The sequence below is a fragment of the Podarcis pityusensis genome (genome assembly GCF_964106645.2).
Source record: "Podarcis pityusensis genome assembly, chromosome: 18".
In the NCBI taxonomy this organism is placed as follows: Eukaryota; Metazoa; Chordata; class Lepidosauria; order Squamata; family Lacertidae; genus Podarcis; species Podarcis pityusensis.
This window is the reverse complement of record NC_138043.1, coordinates 164,482-191,397: the sequence shown is the minus strand read 5'-3', so window position 1 is coordinate 191,397 and position 26,916 is coordinate 164,482. Positions and strand designations below refer to the sequence as shown.

At 49.9% G+C, this 26,916-nt stretch overlaps 2 protein-coding genes across 4 annotated transcripts in view; both read right to left on the bottom strand.

The window, feature by feature from the left end:
- The window catches only part of PDE4C (phosphodiesterase 4C), a 50,323-nt gene extending 35,449 nt beyond the window's left edge, over positions 1 to 14,874 (bottom strand). The window contains exons 1-3 of one of the 3 annotated variants that reach the window (XM_080988854.1): positions 14,744 to 14,874; positions 13,730 to 13,812; positions 5,122 to 5,339 (exon numbers count right to left, since the gene is read on the bottom strand). In XM_080988854.1, the coding sequence (XP_080844980.1) occupies positions 5,122 to 5,339; positions 13,730 to 13,771 (260 nt within the window). In that variant the 5' untranslated portion in view covers positions 13,772 to 13,812; positions 14,744 to 14,874. Of the gene's footprint in view, positions 1 to 2,574; positions 2,795 to 5,121; positions 5,340 to 11,436; positions 11,645 to 13,729; positions 13,813 to 14,743 lie in introns of those variants that run through there. The other 2 variants (XM_080988853.1, XM_080988855.1) reach the window with 2 other exon arrangements.
- Positions 14,875 to 18,265: 3,391 nt separating this feature from the next.
- Positions 18,266 to 23,229, bottom strand: CIST1 (colon, intestine and stomach enriched 1). Its single transcript, XM_080989283.1, has 4 exons — positions 22,891 to 23,229; positions 20,822 to 21,160; positions 18,612 to 18,769; positions 18,266 to 18,425 (listed from the first exon to the last, which is right to left on the bottom strand). The coding sequence occupies exons 1-4, from the start codon at positions 22,931 to 22,933 to the stop codon at positions 18,378 to 18,380; spliced, it is 588 nt and encodes a 195-aa protein (XP_080845409.1). The 5' UTR covers positions 22,934 to 23,229; the 3' UTR covers positions 18,266 to 18,377.
- Positions 23,230 to 26,916: the final 3,687 nt, after the last annotated feature.

Below are 26,916 nucleotides of genomic sequence, written 5' to 3'. Positions count from 1 at the left end.
AAAAAGGGACACGTTTTCTGCCCCACTTTAAGAGGACAGCGACTTGCTGCCTTAGCAGACCAGGCGGCTGCAATGTTCCCTTAACTCTGAGCACAAAGCAGGTAGACTGCCCCTGCCTCTGGAGGCTTCTTTTTTCTAAGGCTCCTGAATGAAGGTTCTGGTTGAAAGGGAGGTATGAGAAGCTGCCTTATTCTGAGTCATATAAATGCAGGCATTTCTGAACCATCTCCTGCTTCTCCTACTTCCCCGTCCCTGCACAGACAATTCCATCTGGCAAAAGAAGACGAGGGAGAGAGGCTGGCTTTGTTCTCTTCCGCACAAAAGCCGCTGCAGAAACCAACCTCATTATTCTCTTTTACTTTCTCTCTCCCGGTCGGACTGGAACATCCAGGCTGGCAAATTGCACCTGGAGGACCTGGAGGAAATGAGCGGAAAGAGAATAAAAGGAGGGCAGCTCATCTCGGACTTCCCAGGCCCTCCCTTCGGGGCACGGAGGCGGCAAAGTCACAGGGAGGTGCTGGCAGAAGCAGGCTCAGTGGGCAGAGCACTTCATTTGCATGCAAAAGGTCCCAGGGTTCAATCCTTGGTGTCTCCAGGCAGGACCAGGAAAAGACTCCCTGTCTGAAAAGAGCGGCTGCCGGTCAGAGTAGACAACACGAAGCTAGATGAACAGATGGTCTGACCTTCCGATGCTCCTAACTCTAAGTCACCCCAATGCAGTCGCTGGTCAGGGGCAAAGAGGTGCAGCACCATGAATTTGTCTTGTATTCTTGTGTTTCTACCCCACCTTTTCCTCCAATGAGCTCGGGGCAGCGTACAGTACATGGTTCTCCTCCCATGCCTCATTTTTTTTTAAAAAAATCCTTTTTATTGGTTTTTATACAAATACAAAAACCATGAAACACTTATCCAGCAATACATCTAGACATCTCCCACTCCTCATTTAATCCCCACAACCACCACCCCCTGCAAGGTAGGTTAGGCTGAGAGGCAGTGGCTGTCCCATGGAGGGTGGAACTATACTGCACCATGAGGACTAGGATCTTGCTATATCATTAGAGAAGCGCCATAGCTCAGCAATGAAACGCCTGTTTTGCACCACCCGAAAGATTTCCAGGCTGAATCTCCAGATAGGAATGAGAACTACCACCCGGACCAATGGTCTGGCTGGGAATGAAGCGGCTTGCTGCTGAAACCAGAATCAGGAGGACTAGAAGATTGCATCGTTTTGAGGGCAAGGACAACAGCTCCGTGGCTCTTAAGATGCTCTGCCATGGAGATCTCCCCCCCCCCCGCCTGCCTAGAGGGGGGAGGATGAAACGAGGACCAGCGAACTTCCTTTACGGGCCGAAAATGCCCATTTGGGTCAGATATCCATAGAGAGGGGTTTGCGACAGAGACCACCCCGCATCCTGGCCAGGCGCCCCCCTGGTCCACGCCCGGACCGCACCCACCACGAAGACCCTTCTCAGACACCCGGTAGAAGCTCTGCTGACCACGCCCCGGTCTCTCCAAAATTAGGGTGGCTTCGGAGCCCTAAAATCTCCATGCCAGCCCCTACCTCCCCTCACTGGACCAGCGCAGAGGGCCGCCAACCAAAGAACCCCCACCCGCAAAAAAACCCCCAACACGCAGCGCGTTTTAGCCGAGAAGGAACGTGACGCTGCCCTCAACTCTTAATTGCTTCCTGTTTTTGTGCTCTCCCCAATCCTAAATCCAGGGCGCGCGCGCAGAGACCCTCTCCAATGCGGGATGCGCGCAGCTCCGAAGCTTCTCCTATAGTGCGAGATCCCGCCCCCCCCCCAAAGAAACACACCAAATGTAGGCACCCCCCCCCCATTCCCTACTCAGCGCAAAGGGCAGCTTCAGAGAGGAGAGGCGATGCGTCCGTGGAGCGCCAGAGCGCACACAGGTTCTTAGAGGGGCCCCACGCCTCGCCTTGGGTGAAGGAGACGGAACCCCCCCTACAAAATAAGCAGCCACGTTTCTCTCCCCCGCCCCTCGCAGGTCGCCCAGCCACCCCGAAGAGCCGTCATCCAGAGAGCCTCAGGGCGCACAGGAAGCTCCTTCGCCGAAACCTCTCCAAATTCAGGATGCGCTCTGCTTGCCCGTTGCTGCGCCCTGCCCCTCCACAAGGTACTTCCCGCAAATGAGAAGTCCTCTCTCGCCTCTCCAGACCCCCAACGCCCCCTCTCCGCGATCCACCCCGAGGGCGCCTCTTTGGAGCCTCAGGTGATACGGAGGTCTCCGGAGGGCGGGAAAGAAAACGGATCGCACGCACGCGACTTCTGCGCCTTCCTCCAGCGCAGGGGCCTCGTGGGCAAATTAACACCCATCTCCCACCCCAAACACGCTAAGCTCCCCTTCTCCCAGGTGTGGTTGCTCAGCAGTCCAGCTGCAAGGCGCGCCTCCACTGCAGGGGGTGGACTAGATGCCTCTGTGGGTCCCTTCCAACTCTACAATTCGGTTTCCTCGGAAGAGACGGATCTCTCCGAAGTCAGACGCGCGGGGCTCGTGCGCCGAGCTAAGGAAGGGTTCCACCGTGAAGGCGCGCCCGGGAGGGGAGGCTCTTACCGGCGGTGGAGCGAGGAGGGCCAGGACATCCTGGGGTTCTGGAGGGCCGGCCGGAGGGAGGCGCGGGCCTGGCGGTCCCGCTCGGTGTCGGAGTGGAAGCGCTGCTTGATGCGGATGTGCGTGCGCGGCTGGCGCCACAGGTGCTTGGGCGGCTTGGCGAGCCCGGCGCCTTGGCGGCTCAGCTCCAGGGCGCGCCGGGAGGTGCTGCTGTCCGCCATGGCGCGGTGCTGAAGCCCAAGCGGCGCAGAGGCGGGAGACGGAAAGAGCTCGAGGCGGCAAACTTTCTCCGGGCAGCCCGGCTTCTCCCCGCGCGCTCCAGACGCCGCCTCCGCCTCGCCGGCCCGCGCTCTCCGTTATATAGAGCCGGCGCTGACAGCGCGCTCCGGGCGAGATTTATGTGGAGCTCATTAGCCGGGCGAGGGAGGCAGGCAGGCAGGCAGGCAGGGAGGGAGCCGCGCTGCTGACAGCCCTCTCCTCCCCGCCCCCCCTCCCGCCCCCCCAAAAAGCGGCTCACCCAGTGGTCAGACCAGAGGCGCCACTCTGTCCGGGAAAGGAGACGGAGGGCTCAGGCCGGAGGCGACGAGAAGGGGCGCGCTCTGCACATGCTTGTTTCCCAGCAGGCTCTTCTTTTATTCAGGAACATAGAATAATAGAATCGCAGAGCTGGAAGGGATCCTGAAGGACATCTAGACCAACCCCCCCCCAATGCAGGAAAAACATGACGCAGCCCTGAGGAATCCGAAGTCAAACCCGGCCCCCTGGCCCCTCAGAAGCAACCTTAGGGCAGCCCCCGTGCTCCGAACCCCCTAAGTGGATTACCTGGCATTAAACAGAACCCAGGAGTCCTGTGTGCTTTTCGCGTGTGGGTTGTCAAAGTGGTTGGGCGGGTGCAAGGAACAGCGCCAGCTACTTCTGGGGTGCCTCTCCTTCCACTGCAGGGAGCAGGTTGTGATGGGTGTTAGCGGGGTGTCATAGAGTGGCTAGTGAGACTGTGTTGTGTAGTGGTTAGAGTGTCAGATTCAGACCTGGGGGACTCAGGGATTTGGACGACTTCCAACTCTACAATTCCATGGTGCCCCCTCTGCCTGTCCTGGGCAAGGGGCGGCAAGAGTGCCAGCCTTGCCACTCACCCATTTCCCTTCTTGGGGGAGCCCCTGCTGCTGCCAGCTGAGTCACTCTTAGCTGCACCACCAGCCCGTTCTCATTTAAACCGCCACCAAGAAATACCAGGCAAATGAGGACGCAGTTGGTTTATTCCTTTGGGAGCTGTCCCCATTCAAACTGGGGGAGAAATAAATGTTAAAATGCACACAAACACCCCTAAACTCTTTTTGCAACCAGCAGAAATGAAAAAGCAGCAATCAAAACACCCTCCAGCGGCTCCTTCCCTTTGACGGATGGTGCATAAAGGGGAGGTGGGGGAGACACTGTAAAAACACCAACAGAAACTCCCTTGATGCTAAGCCAGGCCTTTGGCCCCTCAAGCCCAATGATGCCTGCACGGGCTGGCAGCAGCTCTCCAGGGTGTGTGAGAGAGGAGTCATTTTTCCCGGCCCCACATAGAGATGCCATCTAGGATTGAACCATACAGGAACTTGGCTATGTTCCTTCCCCTAACAATAAAGCAAGATTCTAGTCCTCAGTGTTCTGATTTTAATAGGGAGCTGTTTCACACAGAGTCAGACTTAGCTCAGCACTGGCTACACTGAAGGGAAGCAGCCGCTCTCCAGCGTTTCAGGTGGTGGGGTGTCTGTCCAAGCCCTCCCCGGAGATGCTGCCAGAAATTGAACTTGCAACCAGGCAGGAAACTTTTTACGCAAGCACGTCTTTAAACCAGAATTGAAATTTAATCCGCCCGAAACGATTGCCCACCCCTCCTCCTTCCCACAGAAGCCGGTTTTGTGCCTTGCAGTGGAAAAGCAAAGGAAATTCAATCAATCAGCCAGTCAATTTCTGCAACAGCTTAATTATTACCGAGACGAGCAATAAAGTGGTTTGACTGCTCCAATTCTTCCTCCTGCCTCTGGTGGATCATGCGGGGAAGGGGGACTAGCAGGCAGAAATGTTGCCATCCAAATCACTTTTATCGCCAAGGCAAACAGGGGTGGGGGGTCCCTAGATTTATGCCTGCTACAGAGCTGTGAAAAATGCACAGGAGCCTGAGCAGGGAAAGGAAATTGGCAATCTTCCTCATCTTTTCTTTCCTCTCCTATCTAAGAGGTAAACAGAGCTGCAGGGCCTGTGAGCCCCAGGCTGGGGGAGAGGCCAGATGTGCCCCCCCCGGCTTGCTATCTGGCCCCCGAGGGACTCTACCTGCCACCCCCCTCCACCCCAGAAGATGCTGGCTGTACGAGTTCGATCTCGGCATGGAATGGAGACTCTATCCAAAAAGAGAGAGGCGAGAGGCAGTTCTTAGCTCCTAACCTCTCAGAGGAGGGCACTCTGTGCAGGCTCAGAAGCCACCAAAAACCGTGCAGATTTGACAGCCCACGACATGCCCTGGGTCTTTCTTTCTCGACACCATCAGGGAAAAACTCTACCTCTTACCTCATAACGCTGGTGCCTTCGGTGCTGGCTGGGGGTGTCTCCTCGATGGTGAAAACAACCCTGCCATGTTCTGTCTCCGGGGCACGGCTGAGGTCAGTGCCTGCCACATGCCGGGAGATGAGGGGCGGCAGCAACAGCGTCCCTGAGAAACGGCGCTTGACGGCGTTCCCTGGGAGAGCTCCGACGCCGGGCCCCAAGTCCAGCTGCTCTCGGGATCTCTGGGGAGGAGAGAAAAGAGGGGGGGGTCAGCAGTGTGCTCAGACCATTTGGGGAGGCGCCCTTTCCTCATCCGGCTGCCACATTGCCCATCTTCCTAAAATAAAGAGAACCCCCAGGTTCAGAGGCAGTCTACCTGTGAACACCAGCTATGAAGGGACGAACCACAAGGGAACGCTGTTGCTTGTGTGCCCTGCTATCGGAAACAGGAAGCTGAATTGGAATGACACACTAAAGCTCTGAATAAAAGGCATAAGGGACTACGGTAAATTAAAAAAGTAAGATTCTAGTCCTCAGCAAAGGGCTGGATTAAATACGATCGTTGGAAGCTGCAGCAGTGCTGCAGAAACCTGCTAAGGGGTAGGAAACTTCTGGATCAGTGCATGTGGCTGCCTAGAATAACATTTGTGTCCCCCATCCTATATTTGCACATCTGGTTCTTCCTGCCCCAGATTATACTTGACCTCACCCAGGAACAGCTGTGGGGCAGGATTCCTGCATTTCAGGGGGTTGGACTAGATGGCCCTCAAGGTCCCTTCCAACTCTACAGTTCTGTGATTCTGTGGTTTCAGTTGTCTCTATACTAATGCACAGAGTATGGGGAACAAGCGAGAAGAATTGGAGCTCTTAAGACAGTATGACAAATACGACTTAACAGGGGTAACTGAAACCTAGTGGGATGAGACTCATGACTGAAATGTAGAAATGGAGGAGTATAAACTATTCAAAAGGCACATATCAAACAAGAAAACAGGAAGGGAGTGGCAATATATGTAAAGGACCTGACAGGCTGGAGGGGAGCGAAAAATTGTACACATCACTTGGGAAGACAGGCGAACTAATGCCAGTTTACTGGAAGAAGCAAAGATCACCAGTGTCAAAGCAATGATTCTTCAACATCAGCTTCATTGGACTGGCCTGATGATCGTCTTCCAAAGCAACTCCTCTATTCCAAACTTTAAAATGGAAAGCGTAATGCTGGTGGTCAACAAAAGAGGTTTAAAGACTCTCTCAAGGCAAATCTAAAAAAAAAAAATAGTATAAACACCGACAATTGGGAAACACTGGCCTGTGAGCGCTCCAGTTAGAGAACAGCCTTTCCCAAAGGTGTTGTGGGCTTTGAAGAAACTTGAACTCAGGACGCAAGGGAGAAATGTGCCAAGAGGAAGGCACACTTGGCAAACCCTCACCGTGATCAACTCCCGCCCGGAAACCAATGTCCCCACTGTGGAAGGACATGGGGATCCAGAATTGGCCTCCACAGTCACGGACTCACTGTTAAAACCGTGTTTATGAAAGACAATCACGAGGGAAAGAAGAAGAAGAAGAAGAAGAAGAAGAAGAAGAAGAAGAAGAAGAAGAAGAAGAAGGTGGTGGTGGTCTTTGGATGTCCTTATGACTACTGGATCACCGTCACCCTGAAAAGACTTTTCGAGGATGACTCTTAGGGAGGGCGGGAGGGAGGGAGGGAGAGGGCGGGTGGGTTGATTGAAGAGGCGCCGAGTTCGATCCATCTCCTAGCTCCATCTATGGACAGCATCCATTAACTGCAAGCATTAGCCTCCAGCAAAGGCTTAAAAAATTCATCCCCTCGCCTCCATATTTATTATTGCTTCATATGACATCACTCCAAAGAAAAAGCAACGCGAGCCATTTTAGAAAAAGGAAAGGAAGGGGGAACAAAAGCAGTAAGATCTCGTTCTTCCTCTGAAGGCGAAGCAAGGTGTCAGTCCTCATGATGCCAAATAAAACAGGAAGGGAGGAAGGGCCCCAACAGTCAGTCTGGACAGCTCAGTTGGTTAGAGAATGCTGATAACGCCAAGGTTGCAGGTTCAGTCCCCATAGGGAGCAGTGCTGCAGAGGGTTGGACTAGATGACCCAAAGGGTCCCTTTCCAACTATGATTTTGCTCCTCTAGCTCAGTGTGACAGCAGCAATCCAGGGTTTGGGGACTGGAGATACTGGGGATCGAACCCTGGGAGCTTCTACATGCAAAGCTCTGGACTTCCCCTTCAAAAGAAAACAAGCTCCTAGTCCTTGTGGTTCTTAGTGCTCATTTAAACCGGAAGCTGACCTCTTCTTGTGGGAGTTTATCAGCCAAACTCCCCCTCTGCACCTGGGAAAAGGCTCAGCTAAGGAACAAACACGCACAGAGGGAGCACCTGCTTTTCTGATTCCTTGCCAACAAGCTGCTTTTTCTCTTTCTCTCTCTCTCTCTGACGGTTGCCCTGGGGTGCCAATTAGCGCCGCAGGAGGGTTAATTGCCACTTACGGGCAGGCACGGCCACTCTCTCTCTCACGGCTCGGCTGCCAATCATTTCCGCCTGAGAGCACCTGCCAGACCTGGCCTCCAAGATGGGTGGAAGGAAGCTGGAGGAAGCGGGTTGTGGGTTCGAATCCCCCTCCCCAAAATCCAGACACACGTTAAGAGATTTGGGCCAAGCGTCAGCCTGGGGAACGGGAGACATTTTGTTTAACCGCTGCGTCTTTATTTTAGGTGCTTATTCCCCACTTTTCAAGCTTGCTTTCCCAAGCAGCTTGGCTGTTTTGCAGAACCATTGGGCTGGAAGGGAACCCCAGGTACCATCTAGTCCAACCCCCCCCCCCCACAATGCAGAAGAGTCCCCAACAGGTGGCCATCTGACCTCTGCTAGAAAACGTCCAGTGAAGGAGAGCATCCACACCCTTGAGGGAGTGCGCCCCACGGTCAGACTGTTATTATAATTATTACAATATATTGCTTAAGGCCTGTACCGTCTCTAGGCCAGTGAAGCACCACGGCTAGAAAAAAACAGTTATACTGTATAAAGTAAAATTAAAGCAAATCCCAAACATAAAGGAGAACATTTTAAACCAGCAGAGAGAACAAGAATCAATCAGGGTGTCTTAAAAAAAAAAAAGAGCTTTGCAAAGCCTGCCTAATAATAATAATAATAATAATAATAATAATAATAATAATTTATTTTTTATACCCCACTTATCTGGCTGGGTTTCCCTAGACATTCTGGGCGGCCCCCAACAGAATATTGAAAAGCAGAAGAAAACCTCCATTAACTCCAAAAACTTCCCTAAACAGGGCTGCCTTCAGATGTCTTCTAAAAGTCAGATAGTTGTTTATTTCCTTAACATCTGATGGGAGGGTGTTCCACAGGGCGGGCACCACACCAAGAAGGCCCTCTGCCTGGTTCCCTGTAACCTCACTTCTTGCACTGAGAAGGCCCTTGGGAGAGGGACCCAGGTGTTCGGGCTGGAGATGCTCCTTCAGGTCAACTGGACCGAGGCTGTTTAGGGCTTTAAAGATCAGCCCCAACCCTTTGAATTGTGTATTCAAAAAAAGCACATTTGGACCCGGAGATGGGCATCATCGCCTGCTTGGCATCGCATGAGCAGAATCTGCAAGCGAAGGACCTGCCAGCCCTGGTGGGCACTGCAGCTGGCACGCTAAGAGGCCAAGAAGAGCCCAGAACGAGGGGGAATTCCGGCTTGTTTTCTTAACCGGTCCTCCGCCGCTAACTGACAAAGAGGCCAAGAAGCGTGACCCGTTGCCAAGGAACCCGGAGAGAAGGGGCACCCATCGCCCAGCACCCAGAGGGCAAGCCAGGGCCTGCCTGCCCTGACTGAGGGCGGGAGGAGGAAGACTCCGCTCAGGATTTGCGGAGCCTTTTCTTCTCCCAGAAATTTAGGTTTAGGGTCAGAGTTTCCCTTCTCCCAGATGGGCTCCTTTCCCGGGGGGACGAGCCCCACCTGCCCCTCGCTTCCCCCCACGGCACAGGCAGAAATTGCCTTCTTGACCGCTGGACACTCCCCTCTGGCTATCTCCTGCTTGGACTACTGCAGTGGCCAGATTTGATAAAGTGAAGGCCCGTGGGTTGTTGACGTTTTTAAAGGATCTTTACCCAAAAGTTGTTGAGCTTTTTAGGGTTGAAGTTGTTGAGCTTCTTTTAGGATTGACGCTGTTAAGTTTTTTTTAGGATTTTACCCCAGGAAATAAACTGCCACAGGGGCCGGATCAAACCGACCGGCAGGCCGGATCAGGCCCCCAAAACGGACTTTGAGCATGCCTGGGCTACTGCCATGCGCTCTCCATGGGGCTGCCTTGGAAGAAACTGCAACTAATCCAGAATGTGGCAGCCAGACTGGGGACTGGGAGCGGCCGCCAAGACCATATACCGGTAACACCGGTCCTGAAAGACCTACATTGGCTCCCAGGACGTTTCCGAGCACAATTCAAAGTGTTACACAATTCAAAGTGTTACAACAGCAGCAAGAATACTCATCGGAAAGTACTGGAAGACACAAGAATTACCCACCCGAGAAGAATGGCAGATGAAAGTGATGGACTTCATGGAACTGGCTGAGATGACTGGCAGAATTCGAGACCAGGGAGAAGGGTCGATGGAAGAAGATTGGAAAAAATTTAAAATATATCTTCAAAAATATTGTAATATAAAAGACTGTTAGAAAGATGTTGGAAAAAGAAAATTAGGTCGTTTTGGTAGATATGCTATAAAGGATTAAGCAAAAATGAGTTGATGAAATTGATGAAACAGAGGATGATTAACTACATTGTACTAAATTAAAATACGTAAATGAAAATAAGGTTAGAAGGATTTGCTGGAAATATGATCTGAACTAGAATACAAAATTGGGAGGTGAGAGGAGGTCATGGAAATAAGTAAAGGGAAAAAGGTTATGTAAAGGTTTAATCTGTTTTTGTTCTATTTTAACTCAATGCATTTTTATATCTTTTGTTTCGTCTTTTTTTATTCTATTTTATTGTTTAATTTTTTCTTGTTATATTTTCGCTTTGTTATGGTTAAATTTTTCTTTGTATTTTGTATTGTTTTTTCTTCTTTTTTTTGTAATTTTAAACTTGGAATAAATATCATTTAAAAAAAAACAAACAAAGTGTTGGTGCTGACCCTGAAAGCCCTAAATGGCCCAGTAGACCTAAAGGAGCGTCTCCACCCCGGACACCGGGGTCCATCTCTGGGTTCCCCCCAAGAAGTGAGCTCTTCACATGCAAGGTCTGAGCCCCCTCGGCTCCCCTCTCCTGGTTCAGCCGGCCAGTCAAAGCCGTTCCTGGGATTGGGGCCGCTCTTGCCTGGTGGAAAGATGCGCGCAAAGGTCTTTGAAGCCTGGAGCCCCTTCCCCTCTGGCTGCCACAGCTGCTAAATTCAACTGAGCCGCCTATCCTGCCGGGAATTCTTCCAGCAGGACTAAAAGCAGAGCCGTAATTCCTTCCCCTTGTTATAAGAATTTAAGGTCTCTGATATATAAATTTGGCGTTCATAAATGTACAAGGCAAACACATACATAACTATATAAGCACCATGTCTGAAACAGTACAGGAAGACAGTCCTGAATCCGTTTTGACTCTCCCCAACTGACCAAATGTTTCTCTGCAAGAAGGGAGGGAAGGAAAAAAACCTCTCCATTGTCTCTTTGCTGACAAATCCTGCCTTCAGGGCACATTTAAGATACGAATAAGAAACATTTGAGGTCAATTTGGGAGAGGCAAAATGGTTTCTGGACTTTTTTCCTGTACTGTTTCAGGCATGCGGCTTATATATTTATGTATGTGTTTGCCTGGCACATTTACAGTGGTACCTCGGGTTACAAACACTTTGGGTTACAGACTCTGCTAACCCAGAAATAGGACTTCAGGTTAAGAATTTACCTCAGGATGACAACAGAAATTGTGCGCCAGTGGCAGCGGGAGACTCCATTAGCCAAAGTGGTACCTCAGGTTAAGAACGGTTTCAGGTGAAGAAGGGACCTCCGGAACGAATTAAGTTCTTAACCCGAGGTACCACTGCATTTTATACCTCAGACCTTACAATTCTCCTAACACCCAGAAGAGTAATTAGGCCAGGAATTAACTGGGAGGCTGAGACGGAGAAAGGAAGAATTAGAAGGTGGAAAGAGACGTCTCCTTGGGTCTCCTTCCAGTCCGGAGGGGAGAGATTCTTCCGGAAAGAGAAGCCTCCCAAAGCGGCCATCTCTTGGGTCTGCTACTTGGAAGTCCCTCAGGAGTAACTGACAGAAAGGACCACCTTCTTCAGAGCCAAAGGATTAAGTGCAAAACAACGGAGAAAACCTTGAAGGGAAATAATATTGTAAGCTGAGGTCTCCAAAGTTTCATCCACCCGGATCATAGACTTCCTTGTTCAAGAAAACCGTTCTTGTTCATTTGAACAAATCCTGCCTGAGACTCCCAGTTGTTCAGTTTTACCTCACGCAAGTCCCTTACAAAACAATCTGAGGGAGTTTGAGGGAATTGGTGGAAGTGGGCGCTCTGTTTGGAAGTGAGAGGCCGTTGTGCCCATATTAATCGGTGGCAGCGCCGTGATACGAAGTGAAATCCCACACAGAAACGTACTCAGAAACACAGAACAACCACTTTAATAAAGTACTAGAGTTATTTGATTAAAAGGAGGAAAAATTCCTGTCAGAAAATGACCAGCAAGCGCCAAGCCAGAGACTCAGGATGACCCAGTGCAGAGCTGCTGCATCTGAGGAAAATCCTCCAGTGAATGAGAGATGAGGAGACTAAGATTGGAACTGGCTAAAGTTGAAGCAGAGAAAGAAGAAGATAAAGTTGAACAGAAGTGGTGTTCTGTGAGGTGGGCGCTCCATTTTTAAGCGAGAGAACAGCCCAATGGCGCCAGGGGGAAAAGGGCCGTTGTGCCCATATTAATTGGTGGCAGCGTCGTGATACGAAGTGAAATCCCACACAGAAACGTACCCAGAGACACAGAACAGCCGGTTTAATAAAGTACTAGAGTTATTTGATTAAAAGGAGGAAAATTTCCTGTCAGAAAATGACCAGCAAGCGCCAGTCCAAAGTGATGCTGCGACTCAGGTGATGCTCAAGGACTAATTAAGAAGCATAACTAATGTTATGAGAATTATAAGAGCTAAGGTGTAAAATAAATGTTCATAAACGTACCAGGCAGACACATACATAATTGTATAAACCACATGCCTGAAACAGTCCCGGAAGACAGTCCTGAAGCCCTTTTGACTCTTTCAGGGACCTCAAGTCTTCCTCTGCAGTTTGGATGGAAAGGGGAAAAGCTTCCCCCTTGTCTCCCTGCTCCCCAATCCTGCCTGAAGGGCACCTTTGGGGGTGAAGAGGGCAGCCTGAGACCTGGACTCAGAAATTCAGATTTATCCTCACAAAAGGAGGGCCAGGCTCTCCAGGTAAATCTATTAACAACCAGGTAAACCCATCAACAGGTAACCTGGCAGGCAGGATTCTGTTGTAGATGAGCCTTCTGTAGATTGCAGGGTGGCAATTAAAAAAGTCTATACCAGGCACCTCCAAAGTCCATTTCGGGGGCCTAATCCGGCCCTCCGGTCGATTAAATGCAGCCCCTGTGGCAGTATATGTCCTGGGGTAAAATCCCCCCAAAAGCTCAGCATTGTAAAAAAAACAAAAAACCAACAACTTCAGTCCTAAAAAAGCTGAACAGCACAACAGCACTGGGGTTAAATCCTAAAGAAAGCTCAACAACTTTGGGGTACAATTGTAAAAAAAGCTCAACAACTTCAGTCCTAAAAAAAGCTTTGCTCGGCCCTGACGCATGTTCGCTTTGTCAAATCTGGCCCTCTTTGGACAAAGTTTGGGCATCCCTTGGCTACAAGGGGGGCAATTTCAGGAGTCTATATAAGAGCTTGCACCCCCTTGTTCTGGGTTCCTCCTCCCTCCTTGTGTGGGGTGAGCTGGGGACCCTGTTGCAACAGATAATAAAGATCAGGCTTACGAGCTGCTTTGCTTCTCAATATTCTCTGCTTGGCCTCTGTTCTCTTCTCCTACCAATAGGGAACCTATGTAAGGACTCTAGACGGGCTCTTGGGTACCCCATAAGGGAAGAAGGGCAGATTTTATTTACAAGACCCTCTTGCAAAGAAGAGGGCAGAGCACTGAAGGCGCTTTGGGATTTGAACAAGACTGGAAGGGGTCCAGAACTTATTAACCTAAGGTTACCAGACGTCCTCATTTCCCGGGGACGGTCCCCGGATTTACAAATCAGTCCCCTGACAAAATCCATCTGTTTAGCAGGAAGTTGAAAAGTGTCCCCGGAATCATTGGAAAAAAATCTGGTAACCTGATATTAACCGCAACCTCAACCCAAATATTGTCCGTCGCCCTCCTGGCTGGGCACTCACCAACCTGCACCCACAGACACCTAATAATAATCAATAATAATATTAATAATAATAATAATTTATTTATTTATACATACATACATACATGCATGCAATTGGGTCTGGGTGGGTTTCCCCAGCCACTCTGGGCGGCTTCCAACAAAACACTAAAATACAATCACCTATTAAACATTAAAAGCTTCCCGAAACAGGGATCCCCGCGCATTATTTTTCCTTACCTCCATACTCAGAAAGGACACCGTCGTCCGGCTTCGACGCATGGTGGCCAAACCTTGGAACGGGCCGCCACCTGTTCCTGTCCCTGCAAAGAGGGGGAAAGAAAATGAGAAAAATCTATCTTCAGGGTCGATCCAGAAAGCTCACAACTTAAGCTTTCAATCGGAGCTGGGTTAAAAGCACTGACCACCGAACTTTGTTTTCAATCAAAATGCCTGTATCAACTATTTGTCTAGAATGAAAATTTCCTTATTGTGGCCAAGTTGTTCTGACGCTCGATATCATTTAGGCGCTGGCAAATTAGACTGTTTGCTTTACTAAAACCCAAAGTGAGCAGATGTCATGCTGATAAACCACAAGAGTGAAGTTTTTGATGGGCAATTTTAGACCAGGCGCTCTTGTGACCTTGCAGCACTAGGGATATTAGACTGGGGGGATTTGAGTTTAGGCAAAGCCAAGAGTTAAATGTCCCACGCCGGATCTGTAATTCTACCAGGGAAGATTAACCTCTAGGCACAATGATGCATTTGGGACCCAGGGCGGGCAGAGAAAATTTGCCTTAAGAACTTTAATAATAATAATAATAATAATAATAATAATAATAATAATAATTTTATTTATACCCTGCCCATCTAAATTTGATTGGCAGCTTCCGTAGCTCCAAGGTGAGCCTGTCAAAATCTGAGCCCCATATAATAACTGTGCTAGAGGTTTAGCTTGGAGCACTTCCAGGACTGATGGTATATCATGTTTGCCACCTTTTTTAAAAAAACAGATGACAAATGAACCTTTAATTATCATTATCACCAGCACAGCCTTCAATGAATACAAATTAAGGCATTAATATGTACAGAGGGATAAGATGCCCCCAAACTGCTTGCTGGGTGTCCCCACCCTGAACTTTTTAGGCTGGTTACAGAGCTTGTTTGCCACCTTTTGTGTGCTTTCAATATCTGGTGCCCAGAGCCGAAAACACCCCCTCTCTCTTAACAGATTCAGGCATTTCTTGGACTTACAGTTTGCAGGCCTCTCTCGCTCCTTTTGCTTCTCGAACTCGGACCCCTCACCTTGCGGGAAACTTCAACACAAAGGCTCTCCCTCCTTCGCTCGGTGGAGAGGATTGAAAAGGAAGCAAAATAATCCAAGCAGAGGCTGGGTCCCTTTTTCTGAAACGGGGAGGAGCAGCCATGGCATGCAGGCACCTTGGAGCACCCTTCCCCACCCCCTGGCCTCCCCCCACTCCTCCCCAGGGAGTCCTGGCAAGCGTCCCAGCCTGGCAGGAGAAGCGGCGGAAGGACATGACTGGTTCAACTGGAAGAACCGAAATGGGGAGGACTCCGGGGTTTGTGCGACTGCCATCCTCATCGTCAACATCACACTGTGATAGGATTGTAGAGATGGTGGGACCTCCCAGGGGCATCTAGTCCAACCCCCTCTTTCTGCCCCACTTTGGGCTGTGACCCACAACCCAGAGATCAAGAGCCTCGTGCTCTACCCACTGAGCCATCCAGCCACTGCTCTTGGGCCCCCTAAGCCTTTCCCAGCAAAAAGGGAGCCCATTGCCCGAGGTCTCTGGCCTCACCCTCCTCCCTGCCAATTGCGTTCCAAGACACATTTTTTAAAAATAAAAGAAATAAATGATTAATTGGGCGCGTTGGGAAATTAACCCGGAGCCTTGTGACTCCGGTTACAAATTTGCCAAGTCTTGGCGGGCAGAGGGGGCAGGCTTCCCTGGGTTTAACACCCCACCAGGGATTTCACATGTTATTTCTTATTTCTTCTGAATTCTCAGAGGCCAGGTTTTCCGCCGCGGCACTCTGCGCATGCTCCTGTGATAGGAATTTTATGGTCTTAGATATATAGTAATGTTCATAACTGCACATACATAGATCAGCACAGGAAAGCCAACCTGGAACCATTTTGATTCCTAAACTGACCAAATCCTTTCTCTGCAAGGTTACCCCATTGTCTCTTTCCTCACAAATCCTGTCTCAAGGATATGTCTGTTTGAATAAGGTGTGAGCCTGTGACCTGGCCCAGGAAATAAGTATTTTACCACTACAAAAGAATGGCCAGGCTCCCCAGGAAATCCAATCAAGTAACCTGCTAGACAGGAGATAAACAAGGACAAGAGAAAAACAACATTTAAATTTCTGTGATGTAGGTGGGATGTATCTGAAGGGTGGTCTTAGATTACACCCCTTCTGTGATGTATGCATAATGTTTCTGGGGGTGGTCCTGATCTAGAGAATGGGAATTTCAAAAGTCTTTATAAGGCCTTGCACGCCATTGTTCTGGGTCCTCTTCCTCTCCTGCGTGTGAGGGGAGCACCCTGTTGCAACAGATCAATAAAGATCAAGCTTACTAGCTGCTTTGCTTCTCAATATTCTCTGGTTGGCCTCTGTTATTTTCTCCTACCAATAGGGAACCTATGTAAGGACTCTATATGGGCTCTTGGATACCCCATAAGGGAAAAGGGCATATTTTTATTTACAACACTCCTAGGCGATGGAGTGGCTCCACCGGTTGTTTTAGTACTGTAAGTCACCCTGTGACCCTCAAGCGAAGGGTGATGCACTGATTTAATAAGCAATAATAATGCTAATAATTGCAGCTAGCGGCCATCAATAGCCCTCCCTGAATTTGCCCAAAGCCATCCCTGCCTCCTGCAGCCGGGAGTTCCGCAGTTTGTGTTATTTTTGATTTGATTTTCTTTATTCGGTATTTTATGTGAATTACCCCGAGACCTTTGGGTATTGGGTGGTATATAAATGAATGAAAGAAAGAAAGAAAGAAAGAAAGAAAGAAGGCTTTCCTTTTGTCTGCTGACCCTCTGAGCAGATTCTCTGTTGATGGGCAACCCTCTCCGGTTTCGAAAGCAGCCTCCCTGCTGCCAAAACCAGCTGGGCAAAACCAGTCTCCTCTTCGCAGGAACACCCAAAATACACCCTTTGGCCTGGCGCCATTTATCTTGTCCAGGTTTATTTATTTTTTGTTCCCTGGGGTTTAGAAGGTGCCAGGAAACTCAGATTTCTGCCTCTGCGAGGCTGGTGGAAAGACACTGTCAGCCACACGCTGGGAAAACCCAGACAGATGGGAGGGATAAAAATAATGAAATTATTGTTATTATTATTATTAGTGCTTTTTTTCTAAAAAAAATGTTTAGGGGTGCTCTCATTTTGACTCAAGAAAATCACCATTTTATGGTTCAAATCGGGGGAAATAAATACAGTAAATGCACAAAAGTACAAAGATTTGCAAAATGTTTAGAGCTATGCGAGCGTACCCCTGCGTCCCCTCCAGAAAGAAGCACTGATTATTATTATTATTATTATTATTATTATTATTCTGCCAGTTGAGCTCCTTCTGCCAAGGAGACCTGCAGGCCGAGCAATTAGGGTGACTAATTAACTCTCAGGCCCCGTTACTCATTAGCCCAACTCTGCGGAGGTGTGCAGAGGAGGGTGAGTGGGGCTGGATTTATACTCATTAAAAAATCACAGGAAAACATGGATCAAGCTCTAGCTTAGGGCCCCACTCTCTTGGGGGCCCCCAAAAAATTAAAGGAAAAAAAACCTGGATGTACGTTTCCAGAATATAAGATAGAAAACCAATAAAATAAAACCGACATGCAGCAACCATGTTTTATGTTGTGTAGGCTCCTCTGATGTAAGTCATGGGCCCTGCCTGCTCGCCTGCTCCCTCAAATATCCCTGCTTTGCTCCTTTCTATATTTAGGGTGCCTACATCCTGCATGTGCAAATGGCTTGAGATGCCTATTAGGTCCATAAATGACCCTATAGCATATATTCAACCCCCCAAAACAGCAACAATTTGCTGTTGACAAAGGACAGCTGGACATAGAAAGGGCCCCATTACCTTCAGGAGCTGAGGGCCTCATCAAACCTAAATCTGGCCCTGACTGTGTCCAGTTCTGGGCATCGCAATTTAAGAAGGATATTGTTCAGATTTATACTCATTTTAAAAGTTACAGGAAAACACAGATTATGGCTCTACAGCGCCATCTGGTGTCAAATGTCTATAACACAGTCATAACGATATAATTGAATGTAGCCAAGATTATCCAGAGTCTGGAAGCCGAGCCTGATGAGGAACCGTTGAAGGAGCTGGGCATGTTTAGCCTGGGGATAAGGAACGATAGGAGAGCCATCTTCAAATCTCTCAAGGGCTGTCACATGGAAGAGGGAACATGCTTGTTTTCTCCTGCTTCCGGAGGGCAGGACTCGAACCCGTGGCTTCAAGCTATATGGGAAGAGATTCTGACTCAACACCAGGAAGAACTTTCTGGCAGATGGAGCCGTTTGGCCATGGGATGGAAGGTGGCGGACTCTCCTTCCTTGAGGGTTTTGAAGCAGAGGTCGGATGGCCATCTGTCAGGGATGCTTGAGCCGAAATTCCAGCATTGTAGGGGGTCGGACTGAATGACCGCTGGGGTGTCCCTTCTACGATTCTATGGCTATATGATTCTGTGCTCTGAACACACCCAGATTAACCGGCACCCAAGAAAGTCACGGGGACAAATTTGGAAACTTTTATTATTATTCTTATTATTGCACATGCTAAGTGACAGCAGGATGCGGCCCTTCTTTCGGCAGGCCCTGGGGGGAGTGGGGTGGAAGGGGAGCCAGGCTACTTGGGAGGGAAATGGGCAAACGGAGAACCTTCTGTGACTTTGCCCTGCAGGGAAGAAAGAGAGAAAACAGAGAGGGGAATTAAAGCTGCAATGAGATTCTGTTGAGATGCCAAAGGTTTTTCAACCTTCTCAGCCCAGGAGGGAAGCGTAGTTTTAACCACAGCTCCAGAAGTGGGGGGGACTTTCCCTCCCCACACAGCCACCCCCCAAAATCCCAAGCATCTACCCACCATGGGGACCTCATCCAGCTTCTGGAAGGCCGGCTCCCTCCCCTTGTAACATTTCACCAGGACCACGACAGCACCAATGAGCAGGATGATCACGAAGATGCAGATGATGGCCACCAGGCCGGGCTTCTGGGAAATGGGCGCATCCTCGCCGGCTTCGGCTGTCGGGGAGACACACACGGCTTTGAAGCTTGCCAGCGTTTGCCCTGGAAACAAGCTTTTCGCAGCCCGAGGGCCACATTCCCTTCAGAGGGGCCACGTCGTGGGCTGGGCCAGAGGCAAAATCAGGCGAGTCAACACTTATTTTAAAAATTACCCTCATATAGTACATTAGTTTCTGCATGCACACAAACACACACCTGTCAGGAGCGAGTCAGCAGCAAATCGCACTGTTAGCTGTTCATGAGCTCAGTTGCTGGAGCATCTTAATCTCAGAGTTGTGGGTTCAAGCCCCACGTTGGGCAAAAGATTCTTGCATTGCAGCGGGTTGGACTGGATGACCCCCGGGATCCCTCCAATTCAGAAATCATCAGTAAGAAAATCCAACAGGAGAGGGGAATTGTGAGGCAACAGTGCCGCCTGGTGGTCACCAGTATTGAAGCAATATTCTTCAACATCAACCTCGTTGGACTGGTCATATTGTGTGGATGCCTGATGATCATCTTCCAAAGCAACTCCTCTATTCCGAACTTAAAAATGGAAAGCGTAACGCTGGTGGTCAACAAAAGGGGTTCAAAGACTCTCTCAAGGCAAATTTTTAAAAGTGTAGTATACACACTGACGACTGGGAAACACTGGCCTGCGAGTGCTCCAGCAGGAGAACAGCCTTTACCAAAGATGTCGTGGGCTTTGAAGAAACTCGAACTCAGGACACGAGGGAGACATGTGCCAAGAGGAAGGCACACTTGGCAAATGCTCACCGTGATCAACTCCCGCCTGGAAACCAATGTCCCCACTGTGGAAGGACGTGGGGATCCAGAATTGGCCTCCATGGTCACTTACGGACTCATTATTAAGACCATGTTTATGGGAAACAATCTTACTCAGCTACGAGGGATCACCAAGGAAGACCTGCAATCAGTTCATGTCCCCTGCCTTGCTTCCTGCTCCTTTTCCTGTGCTCTTCCCAGCCATACAGAGCAGGCAGGAATTCAACCGGTGCACCCCTGTCATCACTTCACCTCCATGCTGGAAAGAAAGTTGTACCTTGTCGAATTTCTGCACCCATCACATAATCTGCAGTGACCGGTGGCTCAGATTCACTCAGTTCCTGCTTGTGGGGCTTCTTTTGGGGGGTCATTTTGAGGAGTCACTGGACTAGATGGGACCCCCTTGGGCCTGATCCAGCTGCAGTCAAACTCCTTGCATCTTCTCACTCTGTGTCTGTTCCAGGTTTTATTTTGTATTCAGAGAAGGAGTTTTGTTTTTTCTCCAAATACACTGTGCGTCACTAAACACACATGCCTTTTTTAGGTGCCTTTAATACTCTGCTTGTAAGGCAGGATAAAAAGTGGCTGCCAAGACCACATAACACTGGTCCTGAAAGACCTACATAGGCTCCCAGGACGTTTCCGAGCACAATTCAAGTTGTTGGTGCTGACCTTGAAAGCCCTAAATGATCCAGAATACCTCAAGGAGCGTCTCCACCCCAGACACCGGGGTCCCTCTCCCGAGGGCCTTCTGGTGGTTCCCTCAATGCAAGAAGTGAGGTGACAGGGAACCAGGCAGAGGGTCTACTCAGTGGTGGCGCCCGCCCTGTGGAATGCCCTCCCAGCAGATGTCAAGGAAATAAACAACTGTCTGACTTTTAGAAGACATCAGGGAAGTTTCTAATGTTTGAAGTTTTATTGTGCTTTTAATATTCTGTTGGGAGCCACCCAAAGTGGCTGGGGAAACCCAGCCAGATGGGTGGGGTATAAATATTATTATTATTATTATTATTATTATTATTATTATTATTATTGCAAGCCATTGTGAACGCTCCTCATTCAAAAAAGCCTTCTGCGGAAGATACAGGAGCTGTCTACAGGAAGATCCTAACAGAATCAGAGAACTGTGGAAGGGACCCTGAGGGTCATCCAGTCCAACCCCTTGCAATCCGATTCCCTACAAAAATGATTATTAGCCCCCAATCCTGGACAGGCAAAATATCGCTGCTCGAGACAGCACAGGATGCTGCCAGGATCCAGAGGGCACCCTCACCTGCCTCTCACCTGTGGTGGAGTTGTGGCTGGCGGATGCGGCCTCTCGGCTGGTGAGCAGTGGCTCCCTGGAGCTGGCCAGGGGGGTTGTGAGTGGGGCGGTGGTTGTCGTGTTGCCCCCCTCCCTGGTGGTGCTGTTGGTGGGCCTGGGAGGAGGCGAGGAGCCCGGGTGAGTCGTGTGGTTGGCAGAGGCGGTCTCTTCTGTGGGTGCTTCTGATGCCATGGGGCTGATCTCGCTGTGGGGTGCATAGGTTTCCTCCGCCCTGGAACTGGGTGTACTTAGGTGTTCAGAGATGGCCGGGGGGCTTGCTGTTGAAGAGCTGTGAGTGGCCTGTGTGCTGGCTGAGACAACTGCAACGGGAGGGGAGGGAAAGTCAGAAAGGAGCAAACCTCCACGGCTCAAGGAATCATCATCATCATCACTTTTAATTTGTATACCGTCTTTCTGTCTTACTGTACCCAAGGCAGTTTGCAAGCTGAAGAAACAAAGAATGGATGTCTTATAACCATCAAATGCAATACAAAAACATGAGAATAAAACATAGCTTTAAAATAAGCAACCTGCATCAAATAAAGTAACATTCAGAAATCATTAGAATAGTATAAGAATAATAATATCAGCATATAAAAATTAAACAGAAATCCACTCTTAACAATTACAATAAATAATTTCTAAACTACAATCAATAAAACCACTGCAAGCCACAGTGCATAAAATAATACGATACAAATTGAGAAGCAGAGACTGGAGGGTGAATCGTCGCAGTGTACCGTTGGGACCCCAAAGGGTCATCCAGCAGAGCCCCCTGAAATGCTAAAGGTGGCCCGATGGAACCTCCATGGCCCAAGCTAGTCTACCTCTGGTTTTCTGAAGGCTCAGTGGGAGAGCATCTCACCTAGAAGACAAAAGGTCCCATTGTTCAATCCCCAGAGGGATCTACGGGTAGGCGGGGGGAGACTCCTGCCTGGGACTCCGGACAGCCGCTGCCAGTCTGTGCAGACAGCATGGGGCTAGGGGGACCAATGGCCAGACAGCTTTCAGAATCATGAGGACTAGAATCTTGCTTTATTTTTTTTAAGAAGAGATGCAGCTGGACACTCCAACCCAGCCTAAATCTGGCCCTGGTAGACTGCCTCCAAAACTGGGGGTTCTCTTATGTTAGAGAGGCAGGCAGCGTGGCAGTGATACGCCTTGAGTACAGTAAGACAGAAAGAAAGGGAAACGAAAATACACTCTGCCTGGCACGGTGCCCGTGTGGCTCTGACGCCCATCAAGGTGGAACGGGTGCAAATATTGGCCCAGGCTCTCGAGGGCTGCCCGCTACAACCAGCCTTGCCTTTCCCTGCCAGACAAGAGGAGGGCTGTTCCTCCACCTGCATGGCACAAATAATCGACACACCTGGCAGAATCAGATTGTGGCGCTGCCCCACCTTCGTGGGCACAGTCTGTTTGGTTACTTCCCCACATCCTGCTTCTCTGCCAGAGGGACGGGGCAAAGACAGGCAGCGAGGCCGGGAGTTGTGTATCAGACCGCAACAGAAACGGGCTGGGAGCTCGATGGGGCAGCCGTTCTCCATTGTCACAAACCGGTTGGACGCAGAGGAATGGGGTGGGGGGAACCAGCTGGGGAACCCCCAAGGGCAGTGCTGGATATACGTAAATTGTAAATTTGTTTGTGTTGAATATATGCTAGATGGTCATTGATGGACCTCAGAGGTATCTCAAGCCATTTGCGCATGTTGCCCTGCAACCAGTCCATGCAGAATGTCGGCACCCCATATATAGAAAGGAGCAAAGCAGGGATATTTGAGGGAGCAGGCGGGGCCCATGACTTACATCCGAGGAGCCGACACAACACAAAACACTGTTGTTGGATGTAGGTTTTATTTTATTTGGTTTTTATCTTATATTTTGGAAATGTACATCCAGTTTTGTTTCCCTTTAAAAAAACGTTGGGGCCCCCAAGAGAGTGGGGCCCTAATCTAGGGCTTGTTGAGCTTAGATGTGAATCTGGCACTGCCCATGCTGCTGCTGCTGCCCCAGGTCCCAGTCCTTTTGCAGCCCCCCACCAGCCCCCTACCTTGATCTGAGACCACCAGCAGCAAAAGGACCCACACGGCCATGGCAGCCGAACCCGGTTCTCCTGGAGGGGGAAGGCAGGGACAGCAGCTGCTTGAAGGAGTCTCCTCCCGCCTGCGAACAGGACCCAGGCACCTGTCTTGCCACCTCTCCAAGGAGGCGGGCACCTGGGCAGCGGCCAAATCCTGGCTTGTGATGCTTGGCACCTGGAAAGAAGGAAGGAGCGTGGCCTGACAGCTCCCCCTTCTGGACAGGTGAGGGAAAGCAAGCTCAGAACTCACATTTTTCCCCCTCTGGGCCTCACCCAGAATAAAAATTGGCTCACAGCCATGCTGAATTTTTAAATATAATGTATTGGCCTGAATCTAAGCCACGTCCAAATATAAGCCGCACCTTTAAAATTCGGGGGGGGGGGGGAGAGAGAGAAAAAAGGCAATACCTGAATGTGTGTGTGTGTGTGTGTGTGTGTGTGTGTGTGTGTGTGTGTTTGAATCTTCCTGCCCCTCTTGCTCTCCTGCCCCACCCTCGGAGAACTGCTGCAATACGCCATCACCTGGCTTGTGAAGAATCATCACAGAATTGTAGAATTGGAAGGGACCCGAGGGTCATCTAGTCCAACCCCAGGAATCTTTCGCCCAAGTGGGGCTCCGACCTCAACCAAAGTCAGAAGCTACGGACCGGCGATGTTACGGTGGAAAGGCGCCAGGTGGCGCCATCCCTACGGCAGCCATTTCCCTTCCAACGAAAACAACTTTTTAACTCCTGATTTGCTGCTTTTCTTCCTTTTGCTGCCTTTGAAAGGTGTCCGTGCTGCTTTTTGATCTCACGATGGCCGCGTTAAAGCATTTTAATCTGCAGGCAGACAAGGCCTGCCACACTCCAGAAACCCTGGAGAGCATCTCTCAGCCGGCATAGACACAGAACTGGGCAAAATGGACCAGCGGTCCGACATTGGAACTTGGACATTTTACTCAGCTGCCTTTGGCATCTGCCTGTCTTGGGAGACAATGGAGTTTGCCTCCAGAGGGGAAGTCGAACCGTGGGAGAATCACAGCGCCGGCTGCAAATGCAGAGACCAGGAACTCAGTGTGTCTGCCTCCTGTTTTGTTTTTGCTGCATTAGCAGCACTGAAGTGATCTCCCCAGGGTACAGGCCTGGGCAGTGGGTCTGGGGGTCCTGGCTGCCCAGATGGCAAGGCCCCCTTCTCTGCCCCACTGATAGGGTCCATAGGAAATCAGAGCAAGATGTTTGGCACCAGCTTGGTGGCAGGAGTTGCTGGAAGGAGGCCTACAAGGAACCGTTTGCTCCCGAGCCTTTTCTTCTCCCAAATATATCCCACAAGGCAGAGGAGGTTTAGGGTCAGAGCCTTCCAGGCAGAGGGCCTTCTCAGTGGTGGCACCCTCTCCCATCAGATGTCAAGGAAATAAGCAACTAACCCGACCTCTAGAAGACATCTGAAGGCAGCCCTGTTTAAGTTTTTCATGTTTGAAGTTTTACTCTGTTTTTAGTGTTCTGTTGGGAGCCACCCAGAGTGGCTGGGGAGGCCCAGCCAGATGGGTGGGGTATAAATAATAAAATAATTATTATTTTTCCTTCTCTTAGATGGGCTCCCTTCCCAGGTGGACAAGCCCCCCCTGCCCCTCACTTTCCTGTCCAGCATGGGCAGAAACCTCCTTCTTGCCCGTTGGACCCCCGCTTGGTCTCTTCTTCGCCTACAGGGGAAGCCCCTCAATCCCTGGGCGTCTCAGCCCCATCGGCTCCCCTCACCTGGTTCAGCTGGCCAGTCAAAGCCATCCCCGGGATTGGGGCCACTGCCAGCACATCCTGGCAGCTTCATGGAGCCACAGGTGGGAGCTGAGTGGAGGGGGAGGGACCAAAGGTGGGCAAACTGCCCCAGAAGGAGCAGAATGTGCCCTCCGACAGAGGTACCCCCCAAAACCCCATACGCTCAGTGGCATAGAGCCCGTGCTTTGCCTGCAGATGGCCCAGCTGCAACCCCCTGGCATCTCCAGGTACCCCAAACCCCCAAAGTGTTGTGAGAATGATAAGGTCTAAGATAGAAATGTTATTACAACAAAAGCAACAGCGGATCTAGATGCCCGAAACTGAACCATCTCACTAGAATCCCCCTTGCCGTGTCCCTCGGTTTTTGTTGATTTAACTCTTCACTTCTGAAGAGTCTGCCCTGGTATTTGTATTTATTTATGTAAGAGGCTCTTGGGCTTTATCCTAGAAAAAGGGGGGAAATTGCTCCCGAGTAGGGAGCAATGCTAAGAGGCTAGTGTATTGTTTAAGAAGGGTGGTCAGGTCTTTGGTCCTGGATGAATTTACAGCTGGGGAATTGACAAACTTGCTTGCCTTCTGCCTTTTTCTAATTCCTCTTCTGTCTTCAAGGAGTTTTATACATGCCCTTTCCCCATTATTCAGATAGTGTGTGTGTGTACAAATATATATATACAATGGTACCTCGGTTTTCGAATGTAATCCATTCCAGAAGACAGTTCGAGTTCTGAAATGTTCGAAAACTGAAAACAGAAGCTGCGTGGCTTGTTCGACTTCCGACGCGAGTTTGAAAACTGAAGCATTTACTTCCAGGTTTACAGTGTTCGAAAACTCATATGCTCATCAACGGAGATGTTTGAAAATCGAGGTACCACTGTGTGCGTATGTATATTTATATATATATAAAATCCTCTGTATACTTATTTGAGAGTGAGCTCCTTAAATCCAATGGGGTTGATAAGGTCAAGGATTCTCATTTGAGGCAACCACGGGGCAAACAGAAACCAGGGTTGTCTTTATTCTGTGTTATACTTCCTTCCTCCCTCTTCAGAAACGCCCAACATCAGCTCTGGCTCCTCTTCCTGCAGGAATGTGGCCCCTGTCATATTATCCCAAAGTGGCCTTCGACCAAAAAATAAAAATTCGCCTTGATGTGCACCCGTGAGGACTAGAAATCCCATCCCCTCTCCTTTTTAGGATAATAAAATAGATTTTGCATCCTAGAATCAGAGAATCACAGTTGGAGGAGACCCCAAGGGACGTGTGGCCCAGCCCCACTTGTCTTCTGGTGATGCTATCAGGGTTTCAACCTAATGCGCATGGCTGCCTTTGGTGGGTCTGCTCTGAAAACAACTTATTTAGCTCCAGCTCTCTTGGTTGTGGGTCTTCCCCGCTAGCTGCCCTCACTGCTCACAGCCCCCTTACCAAGAGAGAAAAAGGGGGAAGGTTTTTGCCCACCCTTCCGCTTCCCCAGCCTCAAATCTCAGCAAATTGCCCCCCAATTCTCTAGCAATCGGACAACAGTCCACATCTGGTTCTGCTATAAAGCTGTGGGGAGTCAAGGTAGGCCTGGCTGCGGTACTCAGCTCGGGGAAGTAAACACAGATGTAAACACAGCCCAGTCCGGGACGCCTCTCTTGGCCGAGTCCCAGGGCAAAGCAAACCCGTGAGGCAGAACAGGGGGAGCCTCTTCCGACTGCATCCAGCCGCTGGGCCCTCCAGCTAACTGCTAGCAATCTAGGATACAGACTTGGGGGGGTCGTCTAAGCCCAATCCCCCACAATGCAGAATTTTTTTGCCCAGTGAGACTCAAACCCACGACCCTGACGTTAGGAGTCTCGTGCTCCTTCCCAGCCCTACTTGGAAGACACCCGGACTTGGACTAGAGATCTTCTGCTGCCAAGCCTCTGCCCCTTTGCTGCGAGTTATGGCACACTCCGTAATAATAAATTTAAGTTTCCAGTCCATTGTGTTTGGAATAAAGGGCTGATTTAAAGAGGAGTCTCTTCTGCAGGCTCTGCCCCTGAGCTCCACCAGTTCCCAGCTGCAGTGCTGCTGTGTAAATTATTGTTTTTATTTATTAATAGCATTTTCCCCAAAGATTCTAGTCCTCACGGACGTGAGGGGAGGATTTAAATAAGCTGTCGCCTTATGCCAAGAGCACTGAGCTCAGCACAGTGTGTGCTGACAGCGTCTCTCCGGGGCTTCTGGCAGGAAGTGTTTAATTCCCACCTGGAAACGGCAG

Bases quoted from the DNA above. Each gene is read 5' to 3' on its own strand.
- CIST1 (XM_080989283.1), bottom strand. From the start codon at position 22,933: ATGGCCGTGTGGGTCCTTTTGCTGCTGGTGGTCTCAGATCAAG. The intron at 21,161-22,890 runs GTAGGGGGCTGG...CTCCCGTTGCAG, and splicing joins GCTGGTGGTCTCAGATCAAG to TTGTCTCAGCCAGCACACAG. The intron at 18,426-18,611 runs GTGGGTAGATGC...TCTTCCCTGCAG, and splicing joins AGCTGGATGAGGTCCCCATG to GGCAAAGTCACAGAAGGTTC.